The 21,352-nt window shown below is 39.7% G+C and overlaps 1 protein-coding gene and 1 long non-coding RNA gene across 2 annotated transcripts in view; one reads left to right on the top strand and one right to left on the bottom strand.

Annotated features, from left to right (window-relative positions):
- Positions 1–36: 36 nt before the first annotated feature.
- The window catches only part of LOC113429181 (complement component C9-like), a 25,689-nt gene continuing 4,373 nt past the window's right edge, over positions 37–21,352 (top strand). The window contains exons 1-11 of the mRNA XM_087958492.1: positions 37–113; positions 1,165–1,258; positions 1,879–2,026; positions 3,522–3,669; positions 5,229–5,367; positions 6,820–7,032; positions 11,112–11,352; positions 14,012–14,137; positions 18,302–18,483; positions 19,689–19,917; positions 20,814–20,988. Of these exons, the coding sequence (XP_087814618.1) occupies positions 37–113; positions 1,165–1,258; positions 1,879–2,026; positions 3,522–3,669; positions 5,229–5,367; positions 6,820–7,032; positions 11,112–11,352; positions 14,012–14,137; positions 18,302–18,483; positions 19,689–19,917; positions 20,814–20,968 (1,752 nt within the window). The 3' untranslated portion in view covers positions 20,969–20,988. The remainder of the gene's footprint in view (positions 114–1,164; positions 1,259–1,878; positions 2,027–3,521; positions 3,670–5,228; positions 5,368–6,819; positions 7,033–11,111; positions 11,353–14,011; positions 14,138–18,301; positions 18,484–19,688; positions 19,918–20,813; positions 20,989–21,352) is intronic.
- The window catches only part of LOC148132587 (uncharacterized), a 27,407-nt gene continuing 24,152 nt past the window's right edge, over positions 18,098–21,352 (bottom strand). The window contains exon 4 of the long non-coding RNA XR_015748257.1: positions 18,098–18,304. This is a non-coding gene — a long non-coding RNA (uncharacterized LOC148132587). The remainder of the gene's footprint in view (positions 18,305–21,352) is intronic.

The raw sequence follows: 21,352 nt of genomic DNA on the forward strand, positions 1-21,352 counted from the left end.
TGAATCTGTGTCTTATTTTTTATTAGAACTATCACCATGTCTTCTGCTGTGCTTCTTGTAGGAGTTCTCTGCATTTTAGGAGCAAATGGTTTTGCCTCTGAAGGGAAAGCAAGGTGAGTTCATTTTATGGGATAGAAATTATGTTTGGTAGCATTTGTGGCCAATCTTCTCCAAAGTTCCTGGTGCCGCACTGTTTTTTTAATTTCTGGAAGATAGAAAGTAAGAGAATACCTGCAAGTGAGTATACCTGATTGCTGTCATTTTCTAAATTCTTTGATTAACTCTAAGTGATTTTAGAAATCCTGATGCTATGATTAATTTTGAACAATATGTCAGCCCTATTGAGGGCAATAGAATTCATATCCATGCATAAAATATAAAATCAAACTGTCAAATGTACATTATTTTATTAGTACCATGGTACTAAAATTTCCAGGATGTGCTGATAGTTAATACAAAAACCACATATACACACCTCTTATGTCATCATTGATTTTTCCTACATTTAAAGAATTCCTGAGAATTCTTTAAAATGTGAATATACAAACCCTTCAAGTTGTATATTAAAGCTTATTTGTATTAAATCATATCAGATATAATCTTTCTTGCTTGAATTCTGTTTTTAAAACAAGCAAAGAAGCTTGCACATAGAAACTGCAAATCAGTTGCAAGATTCAACCCTCTTTCCCATGGTCATGGAGTTTTCAGGTGCATATTCCAATAGAATGCTTCTTGAAATTGCATACTCCAGAGCAAGTATTGTCACGCAACGTTTCATTGTGAGAGGTACAACAAGATACACCAAGTAGCACAGTGGTTAGAGTGCAGTACTGCAGGCTATGTCTGCTGATTGCTGATTGCCAGCAGTTCAAGTCCCAACGGCTCAAGGTTGACTCAGCCTTCCATTCTTCCGAGGTTGGTAAAATGAGGACATAGATTGTTGGGGGCCATATGCTGACTCTGTAAGCCACTTAGAGAGGGCTGTAAAAGCACTGTGAAGTAGTATATAAGTCTAAGTGTTATTGCTAAATAGCCAGAGAAACAAAGTTGTATTGTTCCTATATTGCATCCTTGCAATATACAACCAATATACGTACAAACAGGAACTTACAATGTATTAAACCAGAAACATTTTAAATTACTTTAAAATGATTTTATTTTAAGGTTGAAAAGGGAACCTAATGCTCCAGCGCCCATTGATTGCTTGCTGACTACCTGGAGTGCTTGGGGACCATGTAGTCCGTGCTCAAAAGAAAGAGTAAGTGGCATTTCCATAATTTCACTTTCATTAAAAGAACTTCATAAAGAAGATTTATTTGTGAAGTATAGGCTCCTTGGTGGACATTAGTTTCAAGTAGAAAAAGAAAAAGGGGTTCTCGTTTGGAATCACGGTTTATCCACTAATCATAGAGTGTTGAATTTGAATGGATGTTAAGAAATCACTCATTTCAATCCTTTCAGAGTGTAAGTGTCCACACTATAATAGCCTATCTAGCTGTACATCAGTGTTTCTTTCTTAAAATTTGCTGAGGTTGAGGTTGAGTAGACGTCCATCTAGTGATGGAGTGATAGTCTCTCCTGAATAGCTGTGAACCCTTTCTATTCCATTTTGGGGCATGCAGCAAGTTTCCATTCTTTTCAACTTGCATATTTATTTTACTGCCCATTTGCGTCATAGAGGGACTAAAAACAGTATATCAAATTTAAGACTTAAAAAGAGGCAAGGATGATTAAACTTTAACTTTCATATTAAATATTAATTAAAAGGCAGGGCGGGGGCTTTCGGGGCCAGCCTCATTTCCCCCAGCCGTTCATCCCCTCCACAGCTGGCTGAGACTGAAGCCTATTGTAATTTTGTTTTTAATATCTCCCACAAAGTACCGCTCAAGGAGCATTCTGAAGTTTGGACAGTTTGGAGGAAAGCCTTGCATTGTAGCCCTGAGCGATAAACAGTCCTGTGAGACAAGAATTCCATGCCCGGACAAGAGAGGTCATTGTGGGAAGCAAGAGTTTGAATGTGAAAATGGTAGGTATGGAGACATCTGACATCATTTCTCACTGATTATAGTGGTCTGATGACAAGAGGAAGATTTAGAGCCAGATCCAGCGGTGGGCTGCTGGGGGTTCGGGAGAGTCCCTAGCTAAGATTCTGTGCAGTTTGGAGAACACCAAAATCCCGCTCTTGGCTGGCCACGCCCACCCTGCCCCTCCCCTCCCAGGAGTCCTCACGTGGCCTGTTTTTGGATATAGCTAAGTGCAGGGCATGCGCGGAGGCTTGGGGAAGGGGAAAAACGGGCCTCCCGGAAGTTCAGGAAGGCCGGAAATGGGCCTGTTTCCAGCTTCCAGAGAGTCTCCAGAGCCTCCAAAACCCAGGAAGGGCAAACCCCCACCCGCTGTGGTGCAGGAGGTCGACTAGGCCACGCCCACCCAGCAATCAGGCAGAGAACCCGTTGCTAAAATGTTTGAAGCCCACCCCCGCCCATATCCCACTGACTTAAAACTCTAGGACAGTGGGCTTCTTTGCAAGGAGAGCTCCAGGATCGCTTTCCAGATGGGGAAAATTGCACACTGGCTGATATGTTTTTGTTTGCTTTCTAAAACTGCAAGGAAAGCAGTATGGGTATGGAGACTTTGACATGTATTTCTCTGCTGCCATCGTTGTCCAGCGAGGAGAACCTCCAGGATCACCTTCTAGATGGTGGAAGTGACATACTAGTTGATGTGTTTTTGTTTTTTAAGCAGCTTTCTCCCATCACACATTTTTTTTCCCTCTAACCAAACGTCTATAGCAGGGTGTCAAACTCACGTCACCACAGCAGAGTCACATGATGTATGAGGACTTTCCCCCCCTTCGCTAAACCGGGCATGGGCATGGCCAGCACGTGACACATCCGGCCTGCAGGCCAGGAGTTTAGCAGCCCTGGACTACAGTATAGTGTGAGGATGAATATTTCGCTTTCTAATGTCATTTTTGCAAGGACATTTTCTTTCTACATGCATTTTTATAAGCCATGTTTTGATGGGACAACCACACTGCACCGTTCAGAGAAATGTTAAATGTCGAAGTATTATGTTTTCCGTTTAAAAAAAAATCTGACAATATTTTGATCACAACCATGTATTATTTGCATTGTGCTACTATATGATGATGATTGTTTTATTTCACCAAATGAAACCTATGCATATCGGTTCAGGAGGAACAGGTTAAGTTAAATTTGCACTGAAATGCAAACCAAAAAGCCTCAGTAAGTTTTTGAGAACAGTGTAGTGATATATAAAAGCATATTGTATCATTCAAACAAATATTACACTATTCCCCCCCCCTCCAGAGAAATTAACTGTAAATCAGTTGGTCATTCTGATATAAATGGTAGTTTATTTTATTTAGGCTGAAATTTTGGGGAGTTGAAGCCCAATTCACCCAAAAGGCACAATTGGGGAAAGCAATGTTGACTTAGGAAGGTATTCTAAATATCCAATTATCTATTGTTATAATGTTTCATTCTTTGTTCTATGCTAAGGATATTGTCTAAAGGGTAGGTTGGTGTGTAACACAGAAGATGACTGTGGTGACTTCTCTGATGAAGATAATTGTGATGAAACCAAACGCCCACCCTGTGGGGATCGTGACATTGATGTATCAGAACTTGGAAGAACAGCTGGACAAGGGTGAGTTTTAGGCAATGAGAAGAATACAATTTTTTTTATTTATTTATATATTGCATTTATATATGCTCCCATCTTATAATAAACTCTGGGCATCTCCCAATCAGAAATTAAACCATATTGAAACCATATTAAAACTAAATGCATAGAAACAAAAACCTGATACCAGGAAAAACTTCAGAAGCACAGAATTGCATGTTGTGCTATCTGCGAAGTCTAGATTCAACATGGATTTGAAGAATGCAAAGCTTCCGTAGACCTGCATTGATTCCACCAGGCTCCCACTTCTATCTGATTTTTTATTCACACATACACACACACACACACACACACACACACACACACACACTTAAACTAATTTGATTTTTAAAAAGCTACCTGAAACTTTCAAGATTGGATTATAATACTGGTAGCATTAAACAGAGGTGGTATTCAGCAGGTTCTGACCAGTTCTGGAGAACAGGTAGAGGAAATTTTGAGTAGTTCTGAGAACCGTCAAATACCACCTCTGACTAGCCCCGCCCCCATCTATTCTCTGCCTCCTGAGTCCCAGCTGATCGGTTGAGTCTTCTTTGGTTGCCCTGCACAGGAGAACAGAGCTGGAAAGCAGGTTAGGAGGTGCGGAGGAAAATGGGATTTTGCAGTATCCTTCCCCTGCCACTCCCACCAAGCCATGCCCACCAAGCTATGTCCACAGAACTGGCAGTAAAAAATTTTTGAATCCACTGGTATTAAAATAATGAAAAATGGGCTTCATGAAAAGCAAGGTGCCAGCTTTCAGTGTCATCTTAATTTTCCATAATGCCCCTGAACACCAAATAAGTCCTGACATTTAAAAAAAATTACTCAGAGCCTTTGTCTGGCACCCTAAGTGATATGGCAATGACTTCAGGTGGTATTCATAAATGATAAAACCAAAGGAAACCCAAATAAAAATTTTGAGCAGGTTTCACTATAACGATACTGAGATAATCATTAAATACTTGGTTGTTCTCCAAGGCTATGGAAAAGGGTCAGTATTTTGGCTTTTTACTGGTCTTTATTGGCCAACTATGTTTCTTTTATAAATTTTATTTTTTGTTACTTGTAAGCCATCCAGAGACATTGAAGAGTCCGATATCCTGACAGCCAAGTTAAATGATTACTAAATAAAATCTTCCAGACAATAAGTGTTTAACATTTAACGTGCAAAAAACCCCACCTTTTTGTTTGAGAGAGAGCCAGTCTCGTGTGTGGTTAACCAGAAGTCTGACTTCTAGTCCCACCAGAGGCATGAAAACTGGTTGAGTAACTTTGGACGGGTGCCCATACCAAGCTCAGACAATAAGCTGGTCTATCAATTCCTGTTGCAACCAATGGAACAACACTTGTGTTTTTTTTTCCTGAAAAAAGCAGACCTTGCACTTGAAGGAAAATTCTAGAAAGAAAAAAAAATTATTTGGTATTTTGTGTATATTATTGATTTGTATTTGCTGTTCCTGCTCGTTATTTCTGATAGTATATGACATTTAATAGTACAATGAAATTAATAACATAACTTTTCTTCCTTCCTTTTCTTGAAGTATGAATGTGCTGGGAATGAAACCGGCTCAAAAAGCCCTTTACAATGAGTTCTACAATGGCATCTGTGACAGAGTCCGTGATGGGAACACAGCCACTTATTACCGCAAGCCATGGAATGTGGCTTTCCTCAGTTATGAAGTAAGCTCCTTTGTGTAAAGCAGGGTTTTGTTTTGCATCAAAAGGCAACATCCACTTTGCCTCAGCCTCAACTTCTAAAATGTAAAGTGTGTGTCCATATAATTTTCTTGGCAACTTTACACAAATTCTTTGCCATTGCCTTAGGATTTTCTTTCAAATTGCCTTGCCTAGGTTACATCCCTGGAATCCATTCAGATAGTCTGCAGTTCTGGTCCTATTTTGCTTTTTGAGATTCACCAAGATCAACTGGGTGCTTTTGTTGCAAAAAAAAAACAAATAGGCAAAAACAAAATGCAGCTTTGTCTAGTCTTGGTGGGGGGGGAGATCAAAAGCAAGATGCATATTTCCTAATTCAGACTTCCCATCACAGCATTGACCATATGCATTGGGCCTGAAAAACTTGTAATTTTCCATCAGCTGTAACCATTATACAGCTGAAGGGCATGAGTTATGAATATTTTGTTAGATGCCATAGAGATTAAAAACAAACAAACCCTTCCTACAGTCGGTGTTCTGTGCATGGGTGTTTTAATTTATATATAATAATAAAAGCAAGCAGTTTAGTTCTTTATCAAAAATGTGGAATTTTAGACATTCAGACATTTACCTGAAGACACAAGGGATCCCCACATTGCCAAATTGTATTTGTTATTGTTCAGTCAGAAGTCTGAAGAAGAAACAGCCTCACGTTGGGCTTAGCACCCCATTATGAGTCTGTTTAGTATAGGAAAGACCAGTTGCTTTCCTAACATGTCTTAGGAAAGACATGTTACTTTCCACCCCCACAGGTTTTGATGATTTGATGGCCACACATATACAGTTCAGGCTATGCAGAGCAATCTTAAGGTCTCCTAACTTTGGAATTGGGGTGGCAGCATAGGATGATCTCAAAGTGATCATCCAAAGGATATTCCAGGGATGTGGATGGAGATCTGTCCATCCAGAGGTGGTATTCAACAGGCTCTGACCAGTTCTGGAAAGCCAGTAGCAGAAATTTTGAGTAGTTCAGAGAACCGGCAAATACCACCTCTGACTGGAGATTTTACAGTGTCCTTCCCGTGCCACACCCACCAAGTCACGCCCACAGAACCAGTAGTAAAAAATCTGAATCCCACCACTGCTGCCATCTCTGATGAAAGTTCATTGGCTCTTGATCCACCACCAGGCACAGCCTTCTTCCCACCCCATGGTCTCTTATAGAAGAACCCCTCATTTCTGCAGAAATTGGGGTTGATCACTTACACTAAGGAAACCAACGGGAATGATTTTAAAAGGGAGAAGCATCCCACACCATTCACCACTAGTGCTGGGGCAAAAATCTGGTGTACTAACGTCTCGTCTGAACTAAGCCCATCACGAGTTTTACCACAGGGTGTCATCGTAGCCTAAGTGTTGTCCATCATTATCTAACTGTTACTCATGCATTTAACTGTATATTTTCTGCCTTTCAAGACAAGAGGAGACAAAAAATTTACAAGTGAATTCTACAGCGACCAAGGAAAAACAATGGAAAAAATAGTCAGTACAAAATCACACTCCCTAGATGTGAGCTTCTCTCTTCAACTGAAACCGCCTTTGTTCCCTGTATCGGGTGGTTTTGAGACAGGCATAAATTTTGCCAAATCATCCAGCCTGAGTGACTTCTTAGAGAAAACCAAAGGAAAGGTAAGCTGTTAAAAACAAACCATAGGTAAATATGCATTATTTTAGGGGAAGCCAAAATTCAAACGTCAAAAGGAGCCCTGAACTGTTGGTTGCGTTCATATTGAATTGGGTTATTGAAATACCAAAAGTCTATTTTTGCACAAGCTAAGCTTGCTTAATGTTAAACTTGCTTAGGTTTTCTGTATCTTAGAGTAATGCTCAGCACAAATCTTCCCCTTTTTTTGGATCTGTTCAGCCAATACACACCTGCATCTCTTCTTGCCCAGAGACTTTCGCTTTGCCAAAGTTTCTGACACTCTGTCTGTAACCAGCTGTGTCCTTCCTGACATGGGTTTTGGGTGAAGATACCATCTCTCAGGGACCTTGTTTTTCTTCTTCCAGGCAAACCACCTGTTGATTTTTCTTGACCCACTTTGACCAAAATCTGACAACCAGTCTCCATACTCACATCAACTTTACTCCCCAAATATCTCTCTAGCCGTTTCCTTCTACATTTTTTGTTGTTTGCAATTTTTCTCTTCATTCTTCCTCTCTTTTTCTCTTCTCTCAACCTCCATCATTGGGTTAGACCAGGGGTCTTCAAACTTGACAGCTTTAAGACTTGTGGACTTCAACTCCCAGAATTCCTCCTCCAGTCATGTTAGCTCAGGAATTCTGGGAGTTGAAGTCCACAAGTCTTAAACTTGCCAAGTTTGAAGACCCTTGGGTTAGACTAATAGTATGTCTCCTATCACAGGGCTTTAACGCATAACCTATATCCAGGGGTGGGATTCTACCGGTTCTGTCCAGCTCTACAGAACCAGTAGCTCTGAAGAGCAGCAGACACAGAACCGGTTCTGTGTCTGCTGCTGTTTTGGCCCACCTGCCCGCCCAGGCTCTTACCTGTCCTTATTTCCTGTTTTTTCAACCTCAGCTGCTTTGTGTGGCACAGCTGCAGTTGAAAAAGCAGGAAAAAGGGCTTTTCCAACTGCTGCGCACCCACACGCAACGCTGCTCAGCTGTCCGGGCAGCTCAGCAGGTCATAAATTGCACTCACGCGACTCACGCATGTGTGCGCGATGCAGAGCAACAGAACCGGTAGTTATACTGGTCAGATCCCATCCCTGCCTATATCCATGGGAATACTGTCTACTCTACCAGTATTGTTTAACACCTACTTCAGCTCATCAGCCCACATGATGGAGCAACTGAACTTCAAGGCTAGACTGGAGCTTCTTCACCCCTTTTTCTCTTTCTAATATCTGTCTCACATCAGCATGACAACCACCATACAAAGCCACTAAAAAACACATGCTATCAACTCGTGAAGCTCCCCTGACCTGCTCCCGAGTTACCATAGGCTGGGGGATGGGAAATCATGCCTCACAGCTGCACCAGGGAATTTACTCCTCAGTCATAACATGACGCAGTCTGGCCGAGCAAGTCAAGTCCATCTCCACAGATACCAGCAATGGCTGGAGGGAGAGACTTCTACAACCCACAAAATTACTTCATTGGGGAATGTGATGGGTGACATACATTGGGGGGGAAACAGGATCAGAGGCAAGGCATGAAGGGGGTGAGGTCAGAGTTGGCTTCACCTAGGTAATGTTGACATGGTGCTCCGAAAAAAAGACTGGAATATTTATTGCCAGATGGCTTGGACCTCTTAATTGCATTAGGGCACTGGTTGGAATCCTGACACATGCCATTTCAGTGGTGGTTTTCTTTCCTTGGGGAAGTGATCACGATTTCCAAATGCTTGTTTACCTGGGGATTTTCAAAATAACAACTGTCTCTAGGTACCAAGGTTCTTGAATATTCATTCTAGTTAATTACGAGATTTATTGTATGGGCTTCTTCAAGGCTTCCTCAATGTATTACTACAATAAAGGATACCAGTACATAATTTGGTAATGTTTCCTAGACCAGCAGTCACCAACCGGTGGGCCACAGCCCACTGGTGGGCCATGGAAAATTTTTGGTGGGCCGCAGAAGAAATGCCCCCCAAAAGCAATTAATTTGGGCCGCACAGTTCTCGTGCCTCCCGGCTCTCCAAGGGACCCTGGAGCCAGGTCCCTAAGATGCACATGCCAACCAGCTCCCACACACGGCGGTGTTGGCAACAACAGTCCACACCCCCAGCGCCTGCTGTCAGCTCTTCCCCATTAGTTCTCTACCTTTGAATTTCTCCCACCTCTCTTTCCTTCCCCCTCCACCCCCCGCCCACGTGTAGGCAGGCAAGGAAAGTGAGATAGAGCCGTGTGCAGCTCTCAGCTCTTCCAGCCCTCATTGTCTCTCCCAACATCAAATCCTCAGAGATGCAAGCAAAGCCGCCACAGTGGTCACACCCTGAGTTGCCTTAACATGCTCGGTTAGTTAAGAATCACCCTGCCCATTATGGACTGTGCCCAAATGAGTAAATTGACATTCAAAATTAGAGAACAAGAGGATAAACAATTTTATATGATATGGGATTTATTTTATCAATGGTTAGATAAAAAGACATGGTAAAGAAATAGATTAGTAAGCCTTACAATAAAAGTTAATAGACTGATAAAGAATACAATATAAAATATATAACCATTGGATGAATGTATAAGATTAAATCATAATGAAATTTAGAATATCTCGTATAAAATGATGGAAAAATAGTCAAATGAATGTTTAATAATTGATATTATATAAGCACAAGCTAAACCAATAAGGTGAGAATTTATACAACTTGTGAGTAATGGTAAAAAAAAAAAAGGATAGCACAAAAGATTGTAACCAACCAAAATATATATACGGTATTCAGCTTTATTCGGGTATTTTCCCGTCATTATAGTTGTGCTTTTAAAGTTGTAGCAACGTTTGGCAGAATCTCATCTGCCATCATCAGGCTTCTGTATTGTGTTGCCTGAACGGACACAACCAGAAGCCTGATGATGGCAGATGAGATTCTGCCAAAACTGCTACAACTTTAAAAGCACAACTACAATGACGTGGGAAAATACCTGAACAAAGCTGAATGCCATACATGTAAGTACCGCGAAAACTTAAGAAAATATATATATATATATATATATATATATATATATATATATATATATATATATATATATGTATATGTATATGTATATGTATATGTATATGTATATGTATATGTATATGTATATGTATATGTATATGTATATGTATATGTATATGTATGTGTAGATATACATATACATATACATATACATATATACATATATACATATATACATATATACATATATACATATATACATATATACATATATACATATATACATATACATATACATATACATATACATATACATATACATATACATATGTATATGTATATGTATATGTATGTATATATATATATAATCAATACCAGTATATTTCACTAGCATGAAAAAATCATATTAGTGGTCATCAGGATTTAAAAGTATGAGTTAGGTTGTCCCTGAGATCCAAAAGGTTGGTGACCCCTGTCCTAGACCACTCCATGGTAAAACTGAGTTTTGTCTGGAAAAACACCTGCTCTTTTCAGGGCCAAGCATCTCCAATAAAAATGGCCATGGGCATCAGAACTGGACACCATGCTTAGACAATCACTGTCATGAGTGAGGGACAACCATTAGAATAGCCATTGGAAATGCCTAAAACTTAGAAGTACATCAGCAAGCAGGATTGTGATTTCCATAAATTTTTCATATTCTAATTTGCACATGCCTATAACTCCCAACTTCTTAATGATTTGTATACAAGATATGTGTTTTAAATAACCAGCTACTGTGTGGTATAGAAAAGAGAGGATGCCAAAAATCATTTGCTGAAAGTAAAAGTAATTAAACTGGATTATCTTTAGGACTTCCTGTTGTTCAAACGTATCTACATCTGCCTTTATGGAAGAGTTCTCCCTCCCATATTTGAGTACTTAATGTTGTCCATTATGGGCAAGAATTATCTACAGATTCTTCTATCACCTGAGAACTGCCCATATAAACAAGTTTGCAGTAATTAGAGGACAATGTAAAAGAATACCACAATCTCTCTCTCTACTTAGATACAATAACTTATATATTACTGTTTTCTGCTTATAGAGTTATATGTATTTACATGTCAAATCTAATATACAACTGGGAACTTTCCAATTGCGAAAACGTAATTTGCGCTTGAGTGAGACATTCCTTGAAGATCTAAATATGTTGCCCAGTACCTATGAGAAGGGAGAGTATTTTACATTTCTGGAAATATATGGAACTCATTATTCACAGAGAGGAACCATTGGAGGAAAATATGAATTAATATACGTGCTGGATAACCGAACTATGACATCACAACGTAAGGATATAATGAAAGTAATCTCTTATAACCAAGAGGAAATAATGGGAAAACTGTCAATCAGGGCATCTGATTTCTGACCATCAACATGTTTTCTTTCCAATTGAGTTAATTTAGATCGGTTCAGGACACCAGTTGTAACTAATGCTCATTAACCCATTGTGATACTAAACATCTTATGATGTTTATATTGACCTGCCATTAGTTTTGTTGATGATTTCTTGACTTCAGAGGCAAGCAATGGATTCCCTGTACAGGTAGTTCTCAACTTACAACCAGTTGCTTAGTAACCATTCAAAGTTATAACAGACTCCTGAAAAGTGACATACAACCTAGTTTTGAAATTTTGGGTGCTGTAGCACCCTTGCGGTTATGTTGGGGGAGAGAATGGATTTGCCCTTACAACCAATAGCAGGGACACTGCAGCATCTACTACTCTGGAGTTCCAGGGCTCCAGAGTCATGCTGAGAAAGGAGATTCCACCACTTGGTACTCTTGGCTCCATCCTGAAAGGGGATGCCATTTTCAGAGCGACTGCAATGAATTGTGGCAGCTCCTAAAATGGCACCTGCTTCCAGGACAGCCCCATGTGGTCTGCAGGGTTGCAAGGGATCAAATGCCATACTTTCCTTTCCCACTGCACGTTCCAAAGCTCTGGAGATCTACAGCAGATGAGTGATTGGTGAAAGGATGTGGGGTGGAGGGTATGGGGAGGAGGGCATAGGACTTGAAATTCTAAAACTAGAAAACCTTGAATTACGCCGTCTTCGGTCTGACTTAAGCATGGTATATAAAATCATACATTGCAATTGATGTACCTGTCAATGAATACTTCAGCTTCAACCATAACAACACAAGAGCACACAATAGATACAAACTCAAAGTAAACCGCACCAAACTTGATTGCAGGAAATACGACTTCAGCAATAGAGTGGTCAATGTCTGGAATACTCTACCCGACTCTATAGTCTCTTCCCCAAACCCCAAAAACTTTAACCTTAGACTGTCTACTATTGACCTCACCCTTTCCTAAGAGGTCTGTAGGGGCGTGCATAAGCGCACCATCGTGCCTACCGTCCCTGTCCTATTGTTTCTCTTATTCTTTTATTTTTCTTATATGTACCCATTTCATGTATTCACAACTATGTATACACTTATACTTATTATCTTGTAAACAATTGGCAAATCAAATAAATAAATAAAATAAATAAATAGATCTGGTGGGGTGGGAAATTCTAGTGTGGAAACCCCGAGGGGTGGGAATTGGAGTGTGGGGTGCCTCAGGATGGGGGAGGCTTTGGGAGGTCTGAGGTAGGGAGAAGTTAGAAAGGGTACCAGCCTTATTGTAACTCCTCATGTAAACCATTTTGTAAAGGTATGGATTTACCTACCACCTACCTTTTACAATTGTCTTTGCCTCAGAAGGCTTATTAACCCATTGTGATACTAAGCTTGAAAAGAATTTTATTTGCATTCAATAAATTCTTGATATTTTCTGGGCTAAGGCCTCACCAGCCTTTGAATAACTCAAACTTGGCAAGTTTAAGATTTGTGGACTTCAACTCCCAGAATTCCTGAGCTAACATGACTGGAGGAGGAATTCTGGGAGTTGAAGTCCACAAGTCTTAAAGCTGTCAAATTTGAAGACCCCTGCACTATAAGATAATGAGGAATGGTTCACTGCTTCTCAGGCGGAAATTCCTTTACAGATGAAATCACATCTGCCCAATTCCAGGGATGAATCAGCTTGAAGCTGGTCCATGACTTTTTAAGCACCTTTTCTACATGCATTGTTTTGAAGAAGAAGAAAAAAATTGGATGCCCTGATGTCTGAGTCCTTGATCTGTGCCACATCGATACATACATATATATCAGCCTTTCCCCAAAATGGTGCCTTAGAAATTTGATGGTTATAACTCTCAGTAAGATGTGATGGCTCAGCAATTAAAGATACTGAGCTTGTCATCTGGATGGGTTCAAGACCCAAGCACCGTATGCCAGAGTGAGCTCCTCTTACTTGCCCCAGCTCCTGCCAACCTGGCAATTCAAAAGCATGCAAATGTGAGTAGATAAATAGGTACAACTTTGATGGGAAGGTAACCTGGGCATATAGTCATGTTGGCCACATGACCATGGGAATGTCTTTGGGTAGCACTCAGCTAAGAAGCAGAGATGATCACTGCCCCCTAGAGTCAGATTTTATAACTTCAGAGTTTGTAATTCTCAGAATTCTTATCCTGTATGGAAATTGTATTCTAACATATGTGGACAACATCAGATAGGGGAAAAAGATTACCACTAGAGATAGTTAATCTGCACTTCTGATTTGATAACCCTTATATTAGAGGTTGGTTCAGATCTCAAGTATGAGCTATTTGTCTACCTGTTGCATGGGGCAGGGAAGAAAGAGAGAGAGGTGACAAAATTAAAAAAATAAAAGAAAGAGACACAAAGTAAAACATTTCTATTTCTACTATTGGCTATGGCTGCACCCATTGCTTGCTTCATCACTTCCCACTTGCCACCTCTTTCAATGGATATAAAATCAAGAGTTTCTAACTAACAATGCTTTAATTAAAAGATATAAAAACATTGCAAAGCATTGGACATATGCTGTTTACTTCCCACCTGTAATGATTTTTACTGTCTGTATTTTCAGGGATCACTACAAAAGATGTAAATGAATGCCTAGGCTTTAATTTAAATATTGAGGCCAACATATTTTTCGCAGAAGTCAAAACGAAGATTAAAAATGAAAAATGTAAAAGGTTACAGTCAGAAAACGGTAAGTATCTCAGCTCCTGCCTTTTTCTGACGTTTTGATCTCTAAGTTTGCATTTTAATTGGTACATAGTATCCCTCATACTGGAACTAAATTGTATTGTTGGAATATGTCCATCATGTACTCTACAATCACATAAAGTAATGAACAATACATATACATACATACACACACACACACACACACACACACACACATGGTCTTCAGCTTTGTTCAGGTATTTTCCACGTCATTATAGTTGTGCTTTTAAAGTTGTAGCACGTTTTGGCAGAATCTCATCTGCCATCATCAGGCTTCTGTATGGTGTTCGTTTGTGAGTCAGACTTTTCCCAGTCAATGGAATTTGTCTTTTCCCTGCGAAAGTCTGACTCACAAACGAACACTATAAACAAGCCTGATGATGGCAGATGATTCTGCAAACGTGCTACAACTTTAAAAGCACAACTATAACGACGTGGGAAAATACCCGAACAAAGCTGAATATCATACATATAAATACCTGCGAAAACTCAAGAAAACATATATACATATATAACACACACACACACACACACACACACACACACACACATATATATATATATATATATATATATATATATATATATATATATATAATATACACACACACACACACACACACACAAACACACACGCACATATCAATACCAGTATATTTCACTAGCATTGATATAGTAGTAATAGAATAGAATACTTTATTGGCCAAGTGTGGTTGGACACACAAGGAATTTGTTTTGGTGCAAATGCTCTCAGTGTACATAAAAGAAAAGATACATTCATCAAGAATCATCAGGTACAACACTTAATGATAGTCATAGGGTACAATAAGCAATCAAATCATATAGGAAATAGTCAATATAAATCATAAGTATACAAGCGACAAAGTTACAGTCCTACAATCACAAGTGGGAGGGGATGGGTGATAAGGAGTGATGAGAAAATTAACAGTAATAGTAGTGCAGACTTTGGAATAGTTGAACAGTGTTGAGGGAATTGTTTGTTCAGCAGAGGGATGGCTTTCAGGAAAAAACTGTTCTTGTGTCTATTTGTTCTGGTGTGCAGTGTTCTATAGCATCATTTTGAGGGAAGGAGTTGAAACAGTCTGTGTCCGGGATGTGAGGGGGTCTGTAAATATTTTCATAGCCCTCTTTTTGTCTCATGCAGTATAAGGGCCTTGATAGAAGGCAGGTTGGTAGTAATTGTTTTTTCTGCAGTACTAATTATCCTCTGAAGTCTGTGTTGTCCTGTTGCAGAACCGAACCAGTCAGTTATAGAGGTGCAGATGATAGATGCAATAATTCCTCTGTAGAACTGTATTAGCAGCTCCTTGGGCAGTTTGAGCTTTCTGAGTTGACACAGAAAGAACATTCTTTGTTGTGCATTTTTGATGACGTTTTTGATGTTAGGTGTCCATTTTAGGTCATGTGATATAATAGATCCTAGAAATTTGAAGGTCTCTACTGTTGATACTGTGTTGTCTAGTATTGTAAGAGGTGGTAGTATGGGAGGGTTTCTTCTAAAGTCTACCACCATTTCTACAGTTTTGAGTGTGTTCAGTTCCAGATTGTTCCAGTTACACCACGAGGCAAGTTGTATAACCTCCTGTCTGTATGCAGATTCGTCATTGTCTCGAATGAGACCAATCACTATTGTGTCATCAGCAAACTTCAGTATTTTAACAGATGGATCATTTGAGATGCAGTCATTGGTATATAGGGAGAAGAGAAGTGGAGAAAGCACACAGCCTTGGGGGGGGCCTGTGCTGATTGTACAGGTATCGGATGTGATTCTGCCTAGCTTCACCTGCTGCTTCCTGTCTGTTAGGTAATGCTTATGTCATATATTTGTGTGAATGGACTTTCATGAATGTTAAAGTATATTAGACTTGCAAAAAGCAAGCAAAGAAGGCAGACATTTTTGCTGAGAAAGATTTCAATTAATGCAGTGGAAATTTTCAATGAAAGACGAAGAATGAAGAATGCATCAAAGGGACAATAAGTTATATTTCGCTTGAAGTAATGAGGCAATCTCCCAGTTCAACTTCAAACTTTTATGTCAGAGTACAACATGTATACAATGAGATTGGCTGAGCCTCCCTTTGTGCACCCCTCCAAACACAATCCAACTCATAGTGAAGACAGAAAATCCCTAACCCAGTGAATCCTACTAACAAATTTACAATCCCATTGCACCAAGTGAATTTATTGCACGTCGTGCCGGCCCTGCAAGTCACTTGTACTATATTGTTGTCAGGTTATATACCATTCAGGAGTCTGACAGCCCGGGGATAAAAACTGTTCTTCAGCCTGTTGGTGTGGCTGCCTATGCTTCTATATCTCCTTCCCGATGGTAGGAAAGTAAAGAAGTGCTGACCAGGGTGTGAGTCGTCCCTGAGGATTTTCCTTACTCTTCTAAGGCAGCGAGTCCTACAGATATCATCTAGTGGTATCAGGGGACCTGTGAAAAGTGCTGAGGTGGGACTGGCCACGTCTCAGAAGATTGGTCAAGTCTCTTTAGAGGTATAATCACAGAAGAGTTAGTCTGTGGAAACCCTCATATAGAACAACATTTGATATGGGTGTCCTACCTTGAGAGGTATAAGCTAGCCTAACCCAACTAGATTTTGAATTGGGTAGGTGCCCATGGATACTATGTTACTGGGTAAGGGAGTTGTTCAGTTCAAAATGTAAACAAGAAAGGTGAGCATCAGAGGTGGTATTCAGCAGGTTCTGACCAGTTTTGGAGAAATGATAGTGGAAATGTTGAGTAGTTTAGAGAACCAGCAAATACCACCCCTGACTGGAGATTTTACAGAATCCTTCCTCTGCCATGCCCACCAAGCCACGCCCACAGAACTGGTGGTAAAAACAATTTGAATCCCACCACTGGTGAGCATGCAGTTGTTTTTAGGTAACTGAGTCACCGAAACAGAACTGTGATGACCCGCGAAGCAGCACACACATAATAAATTCCCAAACGTAAATAAATTTCCTTTAATGCCTCCAACTTGGCCCCACTGTTTAATTGTTCGCAGTTGGAGATTAAACTCTTTCCAAAATAGTCTCCAAAAGAAAGAATTACAGTCCAAACTCAAAGAACAGATAACGGAAAAATAAAAAAACCAAAACAAAGCGAACTGAAGGAATTTTTATGACAGACCATGATAATTAATTACAAACTTCAAGAAGATAACAAGGCACAGTCAGTTGGAAGAACACCAACCAAGATAACCTCAGCCAGAAATAAAACACGCTTTGCTTCTAGCAACGTGGTGTTTTAAACGCACCTCCTATATACTATTCCCCCAGCTGCAGCCAATGAGGGGGATCATGGCAGCTTCCTCTCCCATAAGCCACGTTGTTCCCTTCTCCGTTCCTCCCTGTGTGCCCTAGGATGAAGAGGGGATGGGCCTGGGTCTTCCTCTGACTGCCCAGTCGGCCTCTGCCTTTCCCCAGCCTCCTCCACAACCTCTGGAGCCACACTTTTCACTCCCTGTTGGCTGTTCCTCCTCTCCCTCAGAGTCAGTCTCCAACAGGGGCATGACAAGAACAGTATTTGGAGATACATTCCGATATCTTCCATTTACATTTAAAAAGTGGGGCTTCAGTCACACAGTTGAAGCTGCCATCTTGAATTTTCTCTCACACACACAAACATGCCATCTTTCTGTATGCATGTGTTATTCAACAAAGGCAAATTTATATCTGTATATCTCTAGGTCATGAAATAATTGAAGAGTGATCAAGTAAGATGCCTATTCTAATAAATTGCCTGGTCATTCAGGCACCATGAAATTCAAGCAGGAAGCCCTGAATTATTCACTGCGTCTCTGGGTCACTAGTGTATAAATTGGAATAGGGAGTACCATACCACCTGAAAGACGACTTCAGGAAATTAGTTGCTACCAATGAATATACAAGATTGAAGGTCCTGTATCTGAGCAAATATAGTTGGTAGAAACTCACAGTTACTCTATTTTCAACCATGGTAAACATCATCATTTTCCTTTCTTCGAAATTATAGTGAAAATAATTATAATTTTCACTTATATCATCTTCTTTATGATAATCTTCTTCGTTACTCAGGGAAGTTGTTCTGGAAAGCCACTCTTCCTCTTTTTTCACCTCCTGTTTTTTTCTATTCCAGGTTCTGAGAATGAAAAAAAAGGCATTATCCAAGATATAGTCTCTCTGATTCAAGGTGGAACAACAGCTACTTTAACAAAGCTGAATGAAATGCTTTCTTCAAATGTCAATTCAGTTGATGTTGAACAGTATGTTGAATGGGCTGCTACATTACCTCAAGCTCCTGCTTTGATCAAACAAGAGGTGGGAGGATTTTCTTCTATCAATAAGTTGGAGATTTCTTTTTTCTTTTTTTTTAATAGAATACTTTATTGGCCAAGTGTGATTGTACACACAGGGAATTTGTCTTGGTGTAAATACTCTCAGTATACATAAAAGAAAAGATACATTCATCAGGAGTCGAGAATCATAAGGTACAACACTTAATGATAGTCATAGGGTACAATAAGCAATCAAATCATACTAGGAAACAGTCAATATACATCGTAAGGATACAAGCGACAAAGTTACAGTCATACATACATATGAACCTATAAATGAACAGGTTTCTTCTTTCTTGAAGAAATATTTAAAAGTTAAAAGCTTTTCAGAATCAAAGATTCTAGTCAAACATAAGTAGTTCTCAAGTTACAGCAGTTCATTTACTGACTGTTCAAAGCTACAATTGCACTGAAAAAAGCGAGTTGTGACTGTTTTTCACACTTAGAATGATGGCAGCATCCCCATGGCCACATGATCAAAATTTGAACACTAGGTAATTAGCTTATATTTGTAATGGTTGCAGTGTCCCAGGGTTATGTGGCTTTCTGAGACCTTCTGACAGACAAACTCAATGGGGAAGCCAAATACACTTACCAATTGGGTTACTAACCTAACAACTGCAGTGATCTCCTTAATAGCTTTGGAAAGAAAGGCTGTAAAATGGGGCAAAACTCACTTAACAAATGTCTCACTTAGCAACAGGGATTTTGGAGCTCAATTGTAGTCATAAGTCGAGGACCAGCTGTAAATCTAAAAAACCCCTTCTGGTGATAATGGGAATGTTTTGCATGAGGTTTTCTGGAAATGGTTTGCTACAGCTTTCTTTCAATACTTTACTCTTTTTAAAAAAGTCCTGGGAGTTCCTAATGAACCTTCCTTCCTTCCTTCTTCATTTCATTGCTCAGGCAAGACTTTTAAAACCTCTGGACCTTTACTTTATTTTTCTCAGCAACCTTTATATTTATATGCTGCAGCAGTAGCAACAAATCTGTAATAAACAAATATTATAATGTCTGCATCCTTAAGAATCAGAGTATTTATTTAGGAAAGGGGAATATTACTACAGCAGAGTATGGATGTTCTCAGGATGAAGTGCTGTATCCTGCACAGAACTGTGTAATAATGGTAAGCAATGGTTTAAACTGAAAAATAAATGCACACATACATGTGGTTAAATATTTTTGCAGATGGCCCCGATTTCTGAACTTATCCCACTGAATATCCCAGACTCCCGACTAAAGAAAGTAAATCTGGACAGAGCTGTAGAGGATTACGTGGCTGAATACAGCGTATGCAAATGCAAACCTTGTCTACATGGTGGAACGGTGATCCTGATAGAAGGGAAGTGTGAATGTGCTTGCACTCCATTTTACAAAGGAGAAGCCTGTGAAATACCCACTTCAGATTTGAGACCAGGTTAGAAATCATTCAGTGACTTACCATATATTTTAATGGTTCTTTTAGCTCTACTGTGTTATTTAAAAATATTAAAAAACTTAAATTGTAAGCAAATAAAATAATAGAGACTGTTTCATTAAATAATATCCATCACCCAATCAGCAGCAGTCAAATCAAAGCCATCTATGACAAATCAGAAAATGCTACCAATTATTCTTAACTTAGTAGAGTTGCAACTATGAATACATGTTTATAGAAGAGTTTGGATGGAATTAGAACAAAGCTAATGTCTGTATAGAATAAGGAACGCGGTGGCTCAGTAGCTAAGATGCTGGGCTTGTCGATCAGAATGTCTGCAGTTCGGCGGTTCGAACCCCTAGCACCATGTAATGGAGTGACCTCCTGTTACTTGCCCCAGCTTCTGCCAACCTAGCAGTTCAAAAGCATGTAAAAATGCAAGTAGAAAAATAGGGACCACTTTGCTGGGAAGGTAACAATGTTCCGTGCGCCTTTGGCATTTAGTTATGCCGGCCACATGACCACAGAGACATCTTTGGATAGCGCTGGCTCTTCAGCTTTGTAACGGAGATGAGTACCACCCCCTAGAGCCGGAAATGACTAGCGCGTATGTGCAAGGGGAACCTTTACCTTATATAAAGTAAATAAGAATTTTCTCCTTATTGTTTTTGACCACATCCACACACTTCACTAAAATATGTAATGTTTAATCTTTGTTTCTTGGAGGGGAAAAAACTATTGGTTGATACAGATTTATGCAATAAGTTAGCCCAAATAGCCAATCAATATATAATTAAGGTATACTGTGTAACTGTGAGATTCTGTAAGTAGATGAAGTTATTTCTGAAGTTCTGAATGTTCTGAAGTTAGACAAATGTTTTCTGATCTTGATACAGCTGATACAGCCATTCATGGGAGCTGGAGCTGCTGGTCTAACTGGTCCACCTGTCAGCAAGAACGACGCCAGCGAACAAGAAAATGTAATAATCCTGCCCCTGGATATAGGGGCAGGTCATGTCCTGGCGCAAATTTAGAACCAGGCCATTGTTAATTTCAGAAGATAACTAACAGGTTTGTAGCTTCTGGATATGTACAATGAATATGGTATAATTGTAACATAAGACTTTGGGACACTTTGGATTTAATGCTTCTGGAAATAGCTTATATGCTTCCTATGGAGAAATGAAACTAATGAAGGATTTGCTGGTTTAGTCGGAAGGAAGGGAGGGAGGAAGGGAGGGAGGGAGGTATCAAAGAAGGAAAGAAGGAAAGATGGAAGGGGAAGGAGAGGGAGTTCAAGACAACAAACATAATGGTCCCTCCTCAAAGAGAAACCCTGTGAGTTATATTCCTCATTCATAGTCCAACTCCTAAACTGAATGTTTCTCAACCTGGACAACTTTTAGTTGTATGGCTTTCAACTCAAGAATTCCTA

The sequence above is a fragment of the Notechis scutatus genome, chromosome 2 (assembly GCF_049901735.1).
Source record: "Notechis scutatus isolate UNSWTSFEM ecotype Mainland chromosome 2, rNotScu1.2, whole genome shotgun sequence".
Taxonomy (NCBI): domain Eukaryota; kingdom Metazoa; phylum Chordata; class Lepidosauria; order Squamata; family Elapidae; genus Notechis; species Notechis scutatus.